General features: G+C 45.5%; 1 protein-coding gene across 3 annotated transcripts in view; it reads right to left on the bottom strand.

Moving 5' to 3' along the window:
• Nucleotides 1–17,592, bottom strand: part of TTC39C (tetratricopeptide repeat domain 39C) — a 986,275-nt gene that overhangs the window by 684,580 nt on the left and 284,103 nt on the right. For all 3 annotated transcript variants that reach the window (XM_069620912.1, XM_069620911.1, XM_069620913.1), the window contains 2 exons: nt 10,579–10,693; nt 5,004–5,382 (listed from right to left, as the gene is read on the bottom strand). In XM_069620912.1, coding sequence (XP_069477013.1) covers nt 5,004–5,382; nt 10,579–10,693 — 494 coding nt within the window. The remainder of the gene's footprint in view (nt 1–5,003; nt 5,383–10,578; nt 10,694–17,592) is intronic.

Here is a 17,592-nt window from a genome sequence, read left to right as displayed (position 1 = left end):
CGAATGGGTTCCCAGTGGATGATTCCGAGGTCTCTGAATGAAGGGGAGGCAGAAAGCCTGGGCTATGGTTTCTAATGCCCAAGCATCTGCAGTAATGCCCCGCCATTCATTCAGATGCTGACACAGTCTGCCTCCCACCGGGGTGTTGTGAGTCAAGACCTCAGAGAGGTTTTGAGGCGGCTGAAGCAGCGGCTGATGGTAAAGATGCTGATGCTTGGGCAGCTTTGCACCTCTCCCTCGTCCACCACAAGGGAATCTTCTTTGGCCTCTTTGACCATTCTTTGCTCTCGCTCTTCCAGCTGAGGAGTAGAAGTGAAAGGATCTACCCCTCCAAGAAGGTCCACGGGGGTGAAAAGGCTGAGGTTGCCTGATGGCAGCACCTAGAGACTTGGGTGCCGCCTCCGAGTTCTGCAGCTTCTCAAAGCTTTCGTCAGTCTTGCTGCCAAAAAGATGGACTAGTCAAAAGGCATATTGAGGAGTCTGGACTGCACATCTGGTGCAAATCCAGACTTCTTTAACCCCGCAAACCTGAATATCATGGTGCTTGCTGCCATGGCTCTGCTAATACTGTCAGCAGAATCCAAACCTGACTGTAGAGACTCACACATGGCGTCTTTCCCATCTCTTAGAATGGCCAGGAAGCCGTCTCTTTCCTCCCTTTCAGGAATATGTTCAGCAGCCATGGATATACAGTTCCATAAGTTGAAGGTACAAGGGCAAATGTAGAGTTGGCAGATTTGAGAGCAATGCTCCTGGCAGAAAAGACTTTCTTTGACCGGGCGTCTATACTCTTACCATCCCGTTCTGGTGGAATGGTCGGATAGGCACCATGATTGGAGGTAGAGGTTGCGGCTTGCACCACCAGGCTTTCTGGGGCAGGGTGTGTAGACAAATAGCTGGGGTCACTACTTGAGTTTCTATATTTTTTAGTCAAATTTGTATTGACTGCCAGACTTTATTCTGGTGCTTCCCAGTTTGCATTTACTCTTTTTTTGTAGAGCAACATGAAATGGTACGATTCGATCCCTTTGAGGACCTTTGTCCAGGATATCATGAGGTCATCCTATTGTAATGGGAGGGCAGGCCTGTTCCATCACAGATAATCAATTACCTTGGTCATTAATTGCCTATAAGAGGCATCTGCATGATCTGCCAGGCCTGGCTTGCCAAATTCCAATTCTGGGGAGGTGTCCACCACACTGACTGATTGTAAATTATCACACAGGTCCAGCATTCTAGACTCCTCCAATATAAAACTATCAGGAACATTAGGTGTGACATATTGTAACCCAAAAGCAGTATTATTGTTTTCTAATGGCTCATAGTCTTCATAAATCGACGTGAAAGATTTTAAAAATCCTTTCTTGGAAATGGTTTAAAGGATTGTTTAATGTCCGTTGGAGGCGTTGATGGCTTCGAGCCAGATACCGATTAAGTTGTCGCCAAACTTTGTTTTGGCGTCAATGAAGTCTGTGTCTTTGATGCTGATGGCGTTGATGGTTAAGATGTCGACTTTTCCGTCGGCTTTGTCCGTGACGGACTTTGATGACTCCATAGAGTCTTCGATGATTTTTCATTGACTCGAGACCTCGACGGTTGTCGATGAAAATCTGGCATTCGTCCCGGGCTCGAGGGCGCGCAAGATTTGGCTCTAGCCCTTTCCTTACCGGCTTCAGAAGGTGCAGTAGGAGCATGGCCTACTTGCTTCAAGGGAGCTTGTCTCTCGAACATTTTTATCATTTCATGCCTGAACGATTCCTATTCAGTCGGGGTAGAGGGCTAAGTAGGGCAAGATATACTCGTCTCTGGAGATGAGTCGGACGAGGAAGACGAAGTATGCGACTTATGATTTTCTCATCGACGAGTAGTGGTGAGAGACACTATGACCTAGACCGTTTAGTTTTCTTCTGTCGAGGAGAGTCGTCTCTCGCTTCGTCGGATGAATGTTTTTTCGGCGGGGTAGTGGAAGGGGATTTTTTGGGGAGTCTACCTACCGCCAATTTACCTTTACGCTCCTTCAGAGCTTTCCCTGTCAGTCGCGAGGTCTTGTGCTCCACACCAAAGCACCACAAACACACCCGATGTGGATCCATCAGCAACAGTTATGCGCCGCAGTGTTGCCATTTCTTAAACCCTGTATTCAGGGTTGTCGGCGCCGTAGACAAAGACATTACGAAGTAACAATATGAAGCACGCCTTAGTTCATAAAGCGATAGCTTACTCTGAAAAACGGAACTGAAGCCAACGGGCACCGTCCGTTCCATATATTCCTTCGATGAAATCATCCTCGAGACAGAGGCCCTCGAGGGACATTGGGCCTCATTACGAGGTAGGAGGTAAGGGATTACCTGCACCGTTAAAGGGTGCCGGTAATCCCTTACCTCCATATTCCAAGGTCCCTTAGCGGGTCCCTTCCTTACCACCTGGTCTGACCAGGTGTTAAGGACGGGACACGCTAAGGGACTTTAGAACTAATAACGGTACTGCAAATTGGGGTACCGTTATTAGCTACTTCCCCATTCCCATTGAGCCCTATGGGGGCTCGAATGGGAAATGGTTCTCAGAATGGCGATTTACCGGGTCGTCCAAGGTTGGAATGACCCGGTAAGTACCCATTCCGTGAACCCGGACCCGGTATGCGGTAAGGGGGTAGCCATGGTGCCAATAGCACCATGGCTACCTCCTACCTCATAATGAGGCTCATTGAGTTGACATAATCGACGCACAACGGCATCTGCCGAAAAAAAATTCCAAAGCAGCTGAAGCTGAATATACGAGATATCATAGATGAGGAATACAATATGTGACAGGACACAATCCATTCAAAACAAGTTTAGGTGGGTCATATATGTTTACTACAGCAATCATAATTTCCTGTCTTGTAGTGTGTTGTATTACTCCAGCAAGTACAGTATCGCTGCTTAGTGCCTGCTTTTTGATACTCCATTCATTTCCTACTGCAATAAATAAATCTCCCTTAGGCCTCCTTTTAGGGCCCTTAAAAGCTGGAGATTGTATAGAAACAAAACTGTCAAATTCTAAAAGTAGAACATGTTTCCTGTAATAGTATCAAATGAAACAGGTGAATGTTATCACTTAGTCGGTTCAACCTATTAAAATGTGAATGCCCGCGTGTATTCTAAGAGCAAATTAAAAAAGCTTGGTTAGGTTTTTTTTATGAAGTGTAACTGAAAAGCTTTCGCCAGTCACTTCCAATATCCATACATTTCTGGGCCACTAAATGTCCTTCTATTAACATCCTCTTAACCTTGAGCCATCAGTATACACATGAGTAGGGCTATTATAGTTGGGATCCACTCTTCTCAGACCCTTATCAACATGTACAGGGTTAAAATGATAGAAAATGCGGTTGTATTTTACCTTCGCAATCCTGTCTATTCGAAATTCGTATCCCCTTTTAAAGACGTTGATTTCGCATAGCAACACAAACACAAGAAGTTAATCAGTTTGGAAAATCACATTTTCTGCAACCCTACCATTACACATGCCTTGATCCACTATTTTTATGTCTTCACTAGTTATCAGCCTCAGTGGTATAATACAATGGAATATTTTTAATACTCTGAGTGATAAAAGGGACATTGCAGTGACTTTGTTTTTGCTTCCTCCTTGAGAGTAAAGGGGGAAATGACAGTGACATTAATGAACTGGGCCTCCCATGGACACATGAGTCTGGCAAAAGTTAGTGTGCAGCTCTGACATGTTGCAGGAAATAAATTTGTAAAAGTGTTGAGCTGGGCATATGGTGATAGGTGGGAGGAATCAAGGCAATCAATGAATGTGCAAAATTCAGTTGTGATAAATGCTTTTTACGAAATGTAGATACTTATATTAGAAAGAGGACCAGGCTGGTGGGGGAATGTTTAGGTTTGAGTATCTATTTAGGAAGTGTGCTTAAAGGTGTCAGGAGCTGAGTGAATCTTGGGTTGGGTGAACAGTTTCTATGGAGCAGTGAGTATGTGTAGTCTGGAATATTGAGTTGACCCCATGGTCCCCCTTGCTATTCACAACCTCTTCCTAACCCTTGTTCCAGTGATCCTAACTCCCCTTACCTATCCACAACCTCTCCCTAACCCTATTGTCTCCCATTGGTTGCCTTGAGGTGGCCTATGTATCATAGTGGGCATCTCATGCCAACCAAGGTGGGAGGGTTGTGTACATGCGGCTTCCGTGGCTAGGTTGAGGGTGCGGATAGCACTATTGACACAACACTTCCAATATGCTTAGTATTCTTAATAGGCGCTTTTACAATGTTTGGAGGGCACACACACGGATGTCTTAAAAGATAGCCACGGCCATCATGAGGATTAGTGGCTACTTCACTCACTGATACCTCCCAATTTGGGGTAATGCAGTCTTGGGTTTAAGGGCCAGGCAACAAGCCTCAACTACCTCAGCATACGCATCCTCCATGTTTGACATCACCTTCGGCCTGACGGCAACGCGCTTTGCATGCTTACAGCCAATGATCAGGTAAAGCGCTGCTTCAGCGCAGGAGCTCCTTATGTAAAGGCAAGCAGCTCAAAGTGTCAAAGGGGAAACACTGACAACTTCTGTCCCACGGCTAGCAAGGATCTCTACATGTGCAAGTGCCACTGATGTGCGTGTGGCATTAGTTACCAGCATTGTTTGCTGGTCTAAATTACTTGAATAGGATGAGGTAGGGTATGAGGTCTAAACGGTTGCGGGGGGTATTGGGGCCCTGTGGGGAAGGTGCCTGGTAAAACTGCACGATTATGAAAGAATTTGCACTGGGCACAAGTGACAACTTCTTCACATTTACGTATTTACCACACAAGGTCTTAAGAAACTCGCACCTTATTTTGGTAAGCATCATAACAGTTGGATAAACCCCTGAAGAGTAAGAACGCACAATACATGTAAAACCACCATCATATTTCAAACATTTCAGTTTGAACAAGCAAGTACAATTACTTTCAAAACTAAACATTCTACAAAAGCATTTCAATATAGCTACTCACGTAGCTAAAGGGGCCTTCATGTCCTTACTTTCACTTGCATACATCAGGGAAGAGAGCCCCTGCAGGCGGTCTCCGGGAAAACCCAGCAGATTGATGATTTTGAGCAGGTTTGGGGGCACCATGGATATGCAAAGATGAAAAAGTCCATATCCAAAGCTCACAGCACCTTTCAACCTGTTCAGCGTGTCCTCCGTCACACAGTCTGACGCGCCGGCCGGGGCGGCAAAGTGATTGTCATTTGCAGCATCAGAAGTCAAGGATGTCACAGATTCCTGAGAGAGCCTTTTCTGATACATTTCCTGTAGTGTATTAATGTCCACGTAGCATTTATTATAAATTTTCCAGGCTTTGCGGAGTATCCATCCACCTTTTATATATGCTGTGGAAACAAAAAAGAAAAGTAACCTCTAAGTGTCTTTATAAGAGGTAATAATATAAAATATGATGTAACTTGAATAGGCTTGCTCTTACAACAACTGCCCTAGGCTATAAACATACACCAAGTGATATAAATGACATTTGTGCCATTTTACTTAAGTGTGTTTGGGGTCATGCTTACCATAATTGACAGGGAGAAATAAGTGATTTTTAGTGCTGTACACCATTAGAAAAACATGTTTTCCACACCAGACATGAGTTATTCCATTTACTCACAAAACAAATGCAGAGAAGGCAAAGCTGGATGATCACAATTTCATGACATCCCCAGAAACAAATCCCCCAAAACATAGTATATTTCAGTGCCATGGATTGAAATTCTGTACATTGTGACAAATCAGGGGATCCGTCACCTCTCCCCAGGCGGTGAGGGGAGCCTTTCTTTGTGATGCTAGGGAGGTCAGCCCACTACGCAACATTTCCCCTAGGGGTGGCGTCATCCGGAAAACATCACATGAAAAGACTCCCCTCCTGGTGACGAGGACTCCTGTTCCGATGAGGAACTCCCTTTTCATCTCACACCTAACAGCTTTGTCGGTGCATTGCAGCACTAATACGTTCAAACCAAACCAGGTATGTACCTGGTTGTAACACCACTTCAAACCTGAGTAGATTACAACATGTAATCGACCAAACTAATAGTGGCTAAGAACAATATGTAGTGGCATCACTAGATACAGTCAAAGCCTTTGATTCAGTGTATTGGGAGTGGATAGAGGCTGCACTACGTGGCCTTGGATTCTGAGCATTTTTCAAACGATGGCTCAAAATACTGTACACTTCCCCTACAGCTAGAGTCAAAACAGGCCGGCACATATCGAGATAGTGGCCCATACAAAGGGGGACCCGACAAGGCATACCTAAAACAAGATTACCGGAGGCGGGGATACACATAGGGGGCACCACACACCTGCTTTCTTTATACGCAGATGATGTACTGTTATATCTATGTCAACAGCAACACAATTTACCTATAATGCTAGAGGTCCTAGATGACTTTGCAAGATTGTCGGGGATTACCTTCAATAAGCAGAAGTCATGCCTATTCCCCCTAGCGGGACTAAATGACACCAAAGTGACCTCTGTGCTTGATTGGGGACTGAAATGGGAACATGACTCCTTTAGGTATCTGGGCATACAAATTGCACATACCCCAGAAAGGACACATGCTCTGAACACACAGAGGAAAGTGGAGGGTGTTAAAAGATCAATGGTACTTTGGTCTCGATTGCCCCTCTCGCTTATGGGCAAGGTGGCTATCGCAAAGATGATCATTTTACCTAGGCTCTAATATAGCTTCACCAACGTTACCTTTTATATTGGAGCCCCCTTCTTCCCGGAATTGGAGAGCACATTAAGAGCTTTTTTATGGGGTCCAAAGAGGCATAGATTGGCCATCCCCATGCTGTCCCTCCCTTTTGAACAGGGAGGTGTCCAATTACCATGGCTGGAATACTACTACTTAGCGGCTCAACTTAGCTTTATTGCTAAATGGTCATCAGGCAAAACCACTACAGAACATGTGTTGCTTAGCACCTTGATAAGCCCTGTGTTACTAAAGAAAGCACTATGGTACCCGGGGAGCAAACATGTAGCTCACCAATTGCTATTAAGGGTGGGGAAGCAGGTCTGGATGAGAATACAGAGAACATTGAGGCTCCAGCACCCCTACTCTCCCAAAACCCCCATCTTGATTAATACACAGTGGGACCCAGAGGAACTGAAAGTTGTGTGATGCTGGGAGGGATTGGGTATTGCCAAGGGGGGGGACATGTATGAAAATGGAACCTACAGAGAACTCGCTGACCTTATGCAAAAGGAGGGTCTCCCAAGGGGGCAGTTTCAGAGATATTTGAGAGCAACTAAATTTGCTAAGCGCACCTGGCCGGACTGGGCCAGCTGAAGTCCAACAAAATACCCTTTTGGCACTAATGTATGACCTAGACGATAGCTGGAAGCCCGTATCTAGACTGTACAGGGGCCTCTTAGACAACGCAAACATCAAGCTCACAAAACTTAAAACACAATGGGAGACAGACTTAGGGATAGACATCACTGATAAGCACATGGGCACTTGGCTACGTGAAAAATGTGTCGTGCAATGCGAGATTCAGATTTATACAGGTTAATGTGCTCCATCGCACATATATGACTCCTGCCAGGGTTGTTAAGTTAAAAAAAGACGCACTTTCCAACTGTCCCCAATGTCGTTAGGAGAATGCCCACTCAATGCACATGCTCTGGGAATGCGACGTAGCACAGCGTTTTTTGTCCTGAGTTAATCATATTTGTGAAACCGCAGGATGAACTGATATGAGTGGAACCCGCTGAAGTGCATACTAGGTGTGTACTCTAGAACTAGCAAGCATAAACATATCTCTAAATTCGGGGCGGGAGTTGGGGCTCATGGCCCCTTGGTTGGTCATCTTTAACTTGTTTTTAAGCAATTTTCTTTTAATAAAGACAGTTAAAAAAAACATCTCTAAATTCATGGACTTGGCTTGTATATTGGCTAAGAGATGTTTAACTATGACCTGGATATCATCAAAGGCCCACTCTTCGAAATTTGGCTAAAAGGAAATGCAGCGCTTGTGTGAAGCTGAGACCACTGCTTGGGGACGCTCAATAGACATACATAGTGGGGATAGTGTGCTTAACTTTGAAGCATGGAAGTCGCTAGTTAACTCTGCCCTCTACCCCTCTGATGACAGACCACCATGATCTCATCCCAAAGTTGTAATATGACCCATATTTGTCACTTCCCTTTGCACTGGACTCCCATGTGCTGCGCTGCCCCCATCCCCCGCTGAACGACTCACAGAGCACTGCACGTTTGACCCCCTAATGGGAAAAGCGGAGTCATTGCCATAGGTATGGCAGCGAACACTCAAACTGTTGCCTCCTCTAACATGGGTGGGTATCTAGTTGTTTTCTTTCTCTTCTCTCCACTCTCTATATCATTGTTGGTTTATTGGATCAGATTATATTATGTTGCATATGTGAATCTTAACTTTGCGCATGGACTGCATCAGATAAGAAAACGCCAATAAACAAATTAAAAAAAATACTTGTTGATCCACTTCGACAGTGGGCGCTTCTACGGGGCCCCGCTGCCAACACCTTTCCAATTGACCTCTCCTCGCACTTTTTTTAGGTTCTGCTTAGGGGTCTGCTTTCCTTTTGTTCCGGGCATCTGAGTGTGTGCTAGACGTTAATCCGCTCTCATTTGGTTAACTTTGCTCTAAGCACCTTACCGCCGGTTTGACCGACTGTGTGCTCTCTTCTGGCATTCACCTCGGGCCCCCGCTGTGTAAACCTCTCCTAAGCGGGCGCCCCTCGGCTGCTGTTTTTCACTGCTTTTCTTTGTGGCAACCCATGCCCCAGGACACCGAGTTCTCCCTCCTGTCTCAAGGAGCCTGGGCAAACTCCCCCGGGCCCATTGTCTTCTTTGCTTATGGGGCTGACAGTGGCTGTGTCCCTGGTCCGGGGTGGCTGTAGGGTGAGCCCCAGCATGGCCTTCCCCGCTTCAGGGGTTGAATTGAGTGTCCTTTCTGAGTTACATGCAGGGGCGGGCAGTGTTCCTCCCCCACTTAGAATGGCGGGTCGCCTGCATACTTGTCTGTGGTTCGCTCCTCGCCAAGGCCCGAAGTCGGCGTTCCTTCAGACCCTGCTTGTGCCGATTGTTTCTGTCCTTGGGTGGCCATCAGCCGCTGCCTCTTAACTCGGTGCCCCCGCCACTGGCTTCTGCATTTCCCCACCCTTCACCCAGGAGCCGAGCTAAGCCCCCTGGGCCGCCCTTCAGGTAATGGGGGTTGTGATGTGTAATTTTGTTTTCTGATATCCTCAGCAACCTTATTTATATGGGCCCGGCCGGGAGCTTGTGAGGGTGCACCCTCACTTTAAGGCGGCCATCTTGGAATCTGGAAAAGTTGTATAAGGAAGGGGGTACCGCATCTCACCCATCAGTGTCCCACTTCCACTCCTCAGGACTCCTCATCCAGGTGATCCTCCCTCACTGGTCCACCCCCAGGAACTAGATCCAATAGCGATGGCCATGCCCTGGCCACCTGGATGACAGCTCCCCGGGGACTAGCGGGTGAGACACCTTCAGGTTTCACATAGGGCACAGCTGTCTGGTTGTTGATCCTGCTCCCTATGTCGTCCTGTATTGTGGTGAACAGCACTGTTATGGTCTCCCTGTTGAGATGGTACAGAGTGACTAAGTGGCTGTCAGTGAGGGTCGAAAGGTCTGTTGCTAGGGATCGGGACACGCCTTGCTTGGCCTCTCCTTCTTCTCCTCCTCTTCCTCCTGCCCACCCCCTCTGTACTTCCTGTGCCCTGTCCTGGTTCTCCAGCCTCTCTACTTCAAAGCGCAGCATGAGCATCTGCCTGTCCCAGCTCACAGTGGCTAGTGGCAGCGTGATGTTGGAAACAGTGTTTGGGGTAGGGGTGTGCCTTATGTGGGCCTGTGGGGTGTATTGGGATAACCTGTGGCTTAATTTCAGGCACCTGTCTTGGTTTACCTTCAGCTGGAGGCAACTACACCATGTTTTCTGCGGTTTTCGGCCCTAATACCACCGGACATGGACTTGTGATGCGGCTGTGCTTCTGCCTCATGTGGCGGCTGTAATTGCACACGCTGTAATAGCGCTGGCTGTAATTGCGCCGGCTGATTTTCATGTCAGCGGTATTTGCGCCCGTTCATGATCCGGCAGAGAAGTATTGGTGGCACTAATTCTGTTAGTGCCACTTTTAAGGGTTACCGCCGGACTTGTGATGAAGCCCATTGTGACTGAACTATTAACAAAAACATCTGTGTCCATGAAGGATATTTTGTTCTCTTGGCATTGAAAATGATGTTGTATACTATAGCTCAGAAGCAACGTAATTGCGGACGATTGCTAAAGAGGTTATCACTGAGTGTGCACAATGGCTGCGAGGGTTGTTTGACAGAGTCGGCACATTTATTGGAATAGCTACATGAGTCGTCAAGAGGTATATGCATGCTGCTATTACGTGGAGTGGGTGATGTAACTATTACCTCTGACCAATAATGCGCCCTAGAACGATTTAAAAAAATTTAGGCCAATGCCTTTGTACACATTTCAATAAAGTGGTATAAGAAATAGTAACATACATGATAACTCCTGCTTTACAAATGAAAGCACTGCCAGATAAACTTGGCAGTCCGCCACAATGATTTGTCTCTGAAGTCGATCAATCATGGATTGTGAAGTTTTTCGAACGTCGACCTGTTGAAAAATAGACAGACATTTTATAAGGGTCTTTATATGAATGTACAGGCAATATTCAAATGCTAGTGACTAATGTTTTACAGACATTTTAATTATTCCTTTTATTCGATACCAGTGACAAAACCTGTGGAGATACAGTCGATAGCGAGTCCCTTATTTAAGTGAACGCAAAGTTACAGCATTATCACTCCCTGTGTGCCAAGTCCAACCTCTCACATACTTTAAATTGCAATTCAAATGCCAGCCCTAGTCAAATCACAGAAACCAAAAATCCTTCAGGTATTCATAATGAGCATATGCAAATAATGGCACTGTAATTCCTTACATGTTAATTGTTTTTCTACTGTTGATAAATATATATGGCTGATAACCTGAAACCGGACTGTATTTCGCTACAGTCAATGGAGCCTACCTTAAAAGTTACTATCATTTGTGTACCTTATGACAACCACTCAACATTGTGAAACCTCTTCATGTACTAACATTCCCACCAAAATATGTTGAGAGTCTGTGGAACTGGATGATTGGCTCTGTTGTAACCTCCCACACCTCCCCACCCATTCCATTTTCCCAGGTTAGGGGTTCTTAGTTCCTGGAACATTACAATCTCAGATCTTAGCATTTACCCTAGTGTATCCTAATTCCATTATGTGTTACAGGCTGTGATGTATGCTTTAGTATCATATGCAATCGTGTTAGGTTTTTATTTCTCAATTATAAAACAGAGTGCATTCTAAAAAGTAATAATTTAAGACTGAAAGAACTGAAAATCAGGCATTTGTGGTAAATACATTGAAGAGCACCATACACACAGAAAGAGGCCATCTTATCATATCTTACGAGAACATTTCATATACAGAGGCACTGAGATACAGCAGAGGGAAACAGAACGGGAGAATGTCATTTTGCTAGGTGGATACCTTTATTGGGGGGGGGTGGTGGTGGTGGTGGTGGTGTGTGTGTTTTTTTTTATGACCACATATATTTCTTCCTAAGGTACGTATAGCACAACTTAAATAGATTGTTCTTTTGCAAGGAAGAGCAGGCTAATTGAATTTTCAGTTTATGAAGGGAAAATGCATATTTTGTAGATATAAGACAGAAAAACAAGTTTAAGTCTCTTGATTTCAGCTGACATTTAATGCAATTGCTTGCAGAAAATGGATGATCAATATACAAGATGTCCTTTTGTGGACTGCTCTCTGTTAAAATTGGCAAGCTCATCTTGGCAGAAAAGGGATATAAAAACGTATCATTTAGCAGTTCCAAGTACAGGTTCAACATTCAGCCTGGGAGCAGGAAGATGAAGATGCATTTCTTTTTGTCCCTGTTTATTTACAGACTATATGAAAGTTGGGTGGTGGACGGGGGAGTGAGGAGAAAAACTGTTTCACTTGGTAGCAGAATATAGATCTGCCCTTTTCTAGTCCAGTCCCTAGGGCACCATTTGAATGTATATGATCTCCTATTGCTCTGTATTTTAGAATACTCATTTATGATTTTTACATTCGCATCCTTAAGGTTACTTACCAGACTGGGAATTATTTTATCTGGCTTCATCCTTATCCAATGCTTTGCTGCCCACCCTGTACTGAATTGGGGAGCATTTCCAGGTTTTAAAGAGTCTGAAAATCCTTCTGTTTGTTCACTAACATCTTCTTTTTTGGATTTGAATTAGGTGTCTCTAAGGGTGCAGAAGAAAGAGGGTGTCACAAAAGTGGCGTGTTTGGGGCTAAAGCCTTTTATTTAATCAAGAAAGCCAGAGAAAGCCTATCTGCCCCTATTTCTAAGAGGGAATTCCCTTGCCCAACTAAAGATAAGGTGTCTGTCAGGATGTCTTGTCAACTCAAAGGAGGCCACCGTCCTGTGTCAAGAACACCTTACTTATATCCCCTACACTAGAAATAAAAAAATAAGGCAGTGCTGTTCTGGCCCCAGTAGAATGGCTCCCTTCTCCAGGGTTATGGTTCCTGGTTTGCTGAAACAGTTCCCAAATCTTAGAACAGTCTCTTGCCTCACATGTTGTCAGGGGGAAAGGCTCCCTTCCCCTGATAGTAAAGTTCCACACAATACTTTCTTGGTGGGCCAGGAAAAAGGTCTCCCTTCGACTGACGCCCGGTCTCAGATAGTCCAGGAGAATGACTCCCTTCCCCAGGCCTTTTGGACCTTACTGCCAGTCCAGGTTACCAAGAGAATGACTCAATTCTCCCATTATCTTGTTATCAGTTCCTTACAACCAGGGGGATGGCTTCTTTTACATGGAATTCTTTTCATTAGGCTTCACACCTACAACACCCATTTCTGAGTGTTAGGAGGGTCCGCAACCCTGGCTTCTGTTCTTCTTCTTTGACTTGGCCCACTTGGTTCACTTCCCTGCCAAGTACTGCCAGGAGGAAGAGGACTCGTATTAACTTCTTGCTTTGGGTTCCAGACCCGGGTTTCCCTTCTCCTTTGAACTGGCCCACTTGGTTCATTCCCCTGCCGAGTACTGACAATAGGAAGTATATAAAAACTACTATAGATAGATAGACTTGTAACTTGTTTAGGGTCCCTAACCCTCCTTTGGCTATCAATGGGTTTGTCGTGAGGGACTCTCTCTCTCAAGTTCTCTTTATGGTACTTGGAGTCATCAACTTTTCCCTTGTGTTCAACAGGCTTTGTTTCACCACTGCAATGAGAAGGGGAATGTTTGTAGGCTTTCTATCCCTGCCGTGCCACCCAAGCATTAGGATTGCAAAGGGACCTAGGGAAAATTGCATGCACCCTATTGGTAAGCCACCCTGCTTTCCTCCGGGTCTCCCGTGCCAGCCTTTAGCTTGTTGGGGGTTTGGCACGTCGCCAGGGCTTCCTGGGATGGCAGGCGTTCAGTTCAGCTTCACCAGTGTCCTGCTTTCCCTGTGGCTGTGCGACCACATTCCCGGATGACTTCTGCATTCCTTCCTCCTCTCTGCCCTGCTGTCCGATCATCAGAAGCAGCGGACTGCCAGCACCCGTGGCGCTCTCTCCCTTCGGGTCAGAGACGCAGTTTTGAATCTCCTGCGTTTGGTGCGCAGCACATCTGCCGTTTTCTGCAGCTGCCTGAGACGAAGTGTTTAGTCCATTGCCAATTTTTATACAATGTTGCCAGCAGTGTCTCGGTCCATTGTACAAGTCCTTTGTCTTTTTCACAGGTTTCATCTACACAGCTCCGCGGGGCGAACTCATCACAGTACTTGGACTCCTAGGTTCCTGTTGTTTTTCATCTCAATACTTTCAAGAACCCTGAGGTATTCTGCTTTATAACAGTACATAGGTGTACTGTCTACAAGGAGGTTAGCAGAGGAAGGAGAGGCTACAGTATGTGGGGGTGTGATGTTCTCATAGGGGAAGTACCCTTGATGGTCGTCCTCATCCATAGAGGGAGTCCCTCTGCTTGAGATCCGTCTTCATTATGCCACCCCCAGGGGGACTATCAGGTAGCAGCCTCACCTCCGCGGGCCTCATGGGAATGGGTATCCCCTTGGGGAGAAGTGGCGACATCTAGTGAATTGTCACATGTCCAACTCCTCCTGCAAGCACCAAGATACACCTACAAGGTAAACACTGCACACTAAGTTCCTTTAACATGAACTAACTTAACGTGTCTCTATAGTTTTGATTAATGCTTAAGTTGGGAACCCTTGCTGCATTTTGCCAAAATTGTGAATGACAATCTGCATTTTGTACATGCAATTCAGATGCACGAAAATGGCAGGCATGCAGGCAAATGTAACCTGGAATTGTATGTCTTAATTGGTCTGTGGTAGGAATTTGTCTGTTGCTATGATGTGGATACTTGCTTTGCACTATTTGTGTTGGCCGGGCTGTGTGTCATGTTGTCTTTGATCGGAGTCTGGTTCCTTTCAGATTGTGTGGTTGTCTGGAGGGTGGCGTTGGGTTTTTAGGAAAGTCTTCTCTAATCGTTTGATCATAATGGAGAATGAGTTGTAGCTTCCTTGAACGTGTGTGCCGGACTTCCAGCAAGGAATGGTAACTTCTTGCCAGAGGCACACAATCATTGACATGTTTTTGTTTATATTTTAGGAATGTGTCCTGAGATATTTTGGTAACTCCCTGGATTGTGTCGCACACAATACGCTGGTTGTAGCCATGGCCCAAGAAGGTCTTCCTAAACAATGTTTGGCTGCTGGTCTTTATCTGCTGCATGAGAGCGTATTCAATTCTATCATGAGCAATGTTTGTTTAGGGTGAAATCTTTCACTCCTGAGGCAGCTATGGTGGCTGATGAATTTGCAGTAAATTGATGTCTCTATATTCTATTGTGCCTAACCTGGTTGCCGATTGTAGTGTCTCGATTTAGATGAAAACAGGATTTAAAAAAAAAAAAAAACAACTCCATGGGCTTACAGAATGTTGTTGTGAACCTATATTGGGCACACTTCACTGGCAGTCCAATTTAATAGCAAGTAATCACTGCAAGGGAGGTAAGTTAGTGAATTGATGGGGTACTCACAGAGGTACTTGTATTCTGGATTAACATAAATCAGTTTACATATTTTGGCAAAGCGTAGACCCGTTAGTGGTTCCAGTTTACCTCACAGTAAATAATAAGCATTTGTGAGCAGTAAAAACAATGAGGAGTGGGTAACTAACTTGAAAACGTGTTAAATGCTACCTGTACTTGAGAACGTGTTAAATGCTACCACTCTATCCTGAAAGGAAATATTGCGTCCACAACCAGTGCTGCACAACTATTCCTTTTGGAGTTTGTTCATCAGATCTGTTTTATACTGTAGGTAGCTGTGTGACACCTTTGCCAGTTATTTTCAATGTTTTCTACCTGACTATGTAGGATTTCAAACAGACTGCTGGAGCATGTGCTTATAGTGTTACCAGGATGTCAGAGTATTTTGGGAAGCATGTAGAAAGTGCCATGGTTTGGTCTCTAGAGGGATAGCTCAAGCTTTAAGTTCTCGCCTAAGACACAGGGCCAGCCTGCACATCACAACTTTGATTCCCAGAAATGGCTGATTCAGCCTCACCATTCCGAGGTGGGTAAATCTAGTAGTTCAGTGATTAAAAGCATGAGTAATCCGGCCTCGTATAAAAACACAATATTATTTGAGCAATGTCACCTGGAGCTGTGGACAATGCAGGATCTTATGAGCCCAAAAGCTGGGCTGGGGAAACAAATGGAGCATGACATTACATATTATCCAGCAGCTCCAGGTAATATTGTTTTTAGCACCAGGCTGCAGGGCCTGGGGCTACTTTCTCTGCATGATTTCCGGCATGAAAAGAAAAAAGGGAACAAGGAGCCATTGTGACATGGCCACCGAGCAATGGACGCATGGCGGCCTGACAGGAGTCGATTGTTTACATTCATGCCGCTGGGCCAGCAGCAAGAGGAGGAGCTCGGAGGAGGGGTGCAGCAGAGAGAGAACAGTATGGGTGAAGCGGAGGGTAGCGGAGAGAGGCAGTGGTCAAAATGTGCCAGCACAGGCAAGACAGGCAAAAGGGGAGCGAGAGAGGGAGCATGGTCTCTTTGGCGGGGGATCGCAGTCTTCGGCAGCACACAGCGGGGCACATGGAATCCTGAGAGGCACCAGTATCCATGACTACACTGTTGATTGTTGCCCAGAAGAGCTGGAACCTGATTGGTTCCAAAGATTCTATTACTGTACTTCAGGTGCTAACTACTGTTGTTTAGAAACATATCTAGGAGATATTCTTTCACTTAGTAAGGGATTGGTTTGATAATGCTTTCAAGTCCTTCAGTGGATTTATTGGTTGGGTGTTCCTGTAGTTTGGCATAATTTGTTTTATTATTGTGTTGTCTAGGGGCTTCTGTGTAGTCAGTAGTGTTAAGTCTGAGTATTGCTCCTACTTTGTTGGCAGATTTGGTGTTTATGCTCGATTTAATTTCAACAATCCACTCTTTCAATTGACCACATAAGAACATCTGGTTTCTGACTTTACCAGATATGTTGGATGATACCTGTCAAAATTAAGGTTACATTCTAGTGGTGGGGTGCAGCTTGCTTTATTTTCAGCTGCACGCGATTGCTGCTCATTGTTGCAGGAATCTTCCATGCCGGATCTGCTATGATAGAAGTCTGAGACTTAGGTCATCATACGAGTCAAACGGTAATAGTGAAATGTGGTAGTCGCAATTACCGGCTGAAAAATCAATAGAACTGCACAATCAATATAACAATACTGCATGTGGAAATACTGGATGCAGTGTGGGTCAACGTACTACTAGTTTTTGGCAAACACTGCATCAGATAAATACCAGCAGTGGAAAAATAGAAATATTGCATGTGGTAATTATTATATTATTAGGAGTTATAAAACCATCGCAATAACACAGGAAATATTTGCAACATTTACCTCCTGAAAAAGGTGGCAGTAATGACTGCCAGGTGAGGCCAAATGATACACAGGTGCAACCCATCAACTTCCAAAGGAATGGAAATGCCCGCACAGCCTTCCTACACAAGACACATCCTCATGCAGCCAGGCCAGCAGTGCCCCTACACACCACTGACCTCATGACCATGCTTGAAGTAAAAAGGTATGAGCAGATCCTATGTGAGATGTCTCTACTGGCAGGAAGGAGAATGCAAAGGCCACCTAGGCCCAGGGTTAGACCATATGAAAAACCTGAGGGGTTTTCCCTTCCCACTCCTGGGGGAACTTCCAAACAGGTGGCCAGGGGAGGGCCGTCGCGTTTGGATCCCGACCCTGGGGTGGACTAGCGAGAGAGGATCACCTGGGTGGAGGGTCCTCTGGGATTGGGGTGGGATTACCCAAAGGCGAGACATGGTATCCCCCCTTTCCAAACACCCCCCTACCCGACATTTCCTCAGACTATATGGCGTATTGTGTGCCCGGCACCCGTTTTCCCAAAACTG

This window comes from Ambystoma mexicanum, chromosome 5q, assembly GCF_040938575.1.
Source record: "Ambystoma mexicanum isolate Mex_15411 chromosome 5q, UKY_AmexF1_1, whole genome shotgun sequence".
Lineage (NCBI taxonomy): Eukaryota > Metazoa > Chordata > Amphibia > Caudata > Ambystomatidae > Ambystoma > Ambystoma mexicanum.
This window is presented reverse-complemented; position numbering and strand designations above follow the sequence as displayed.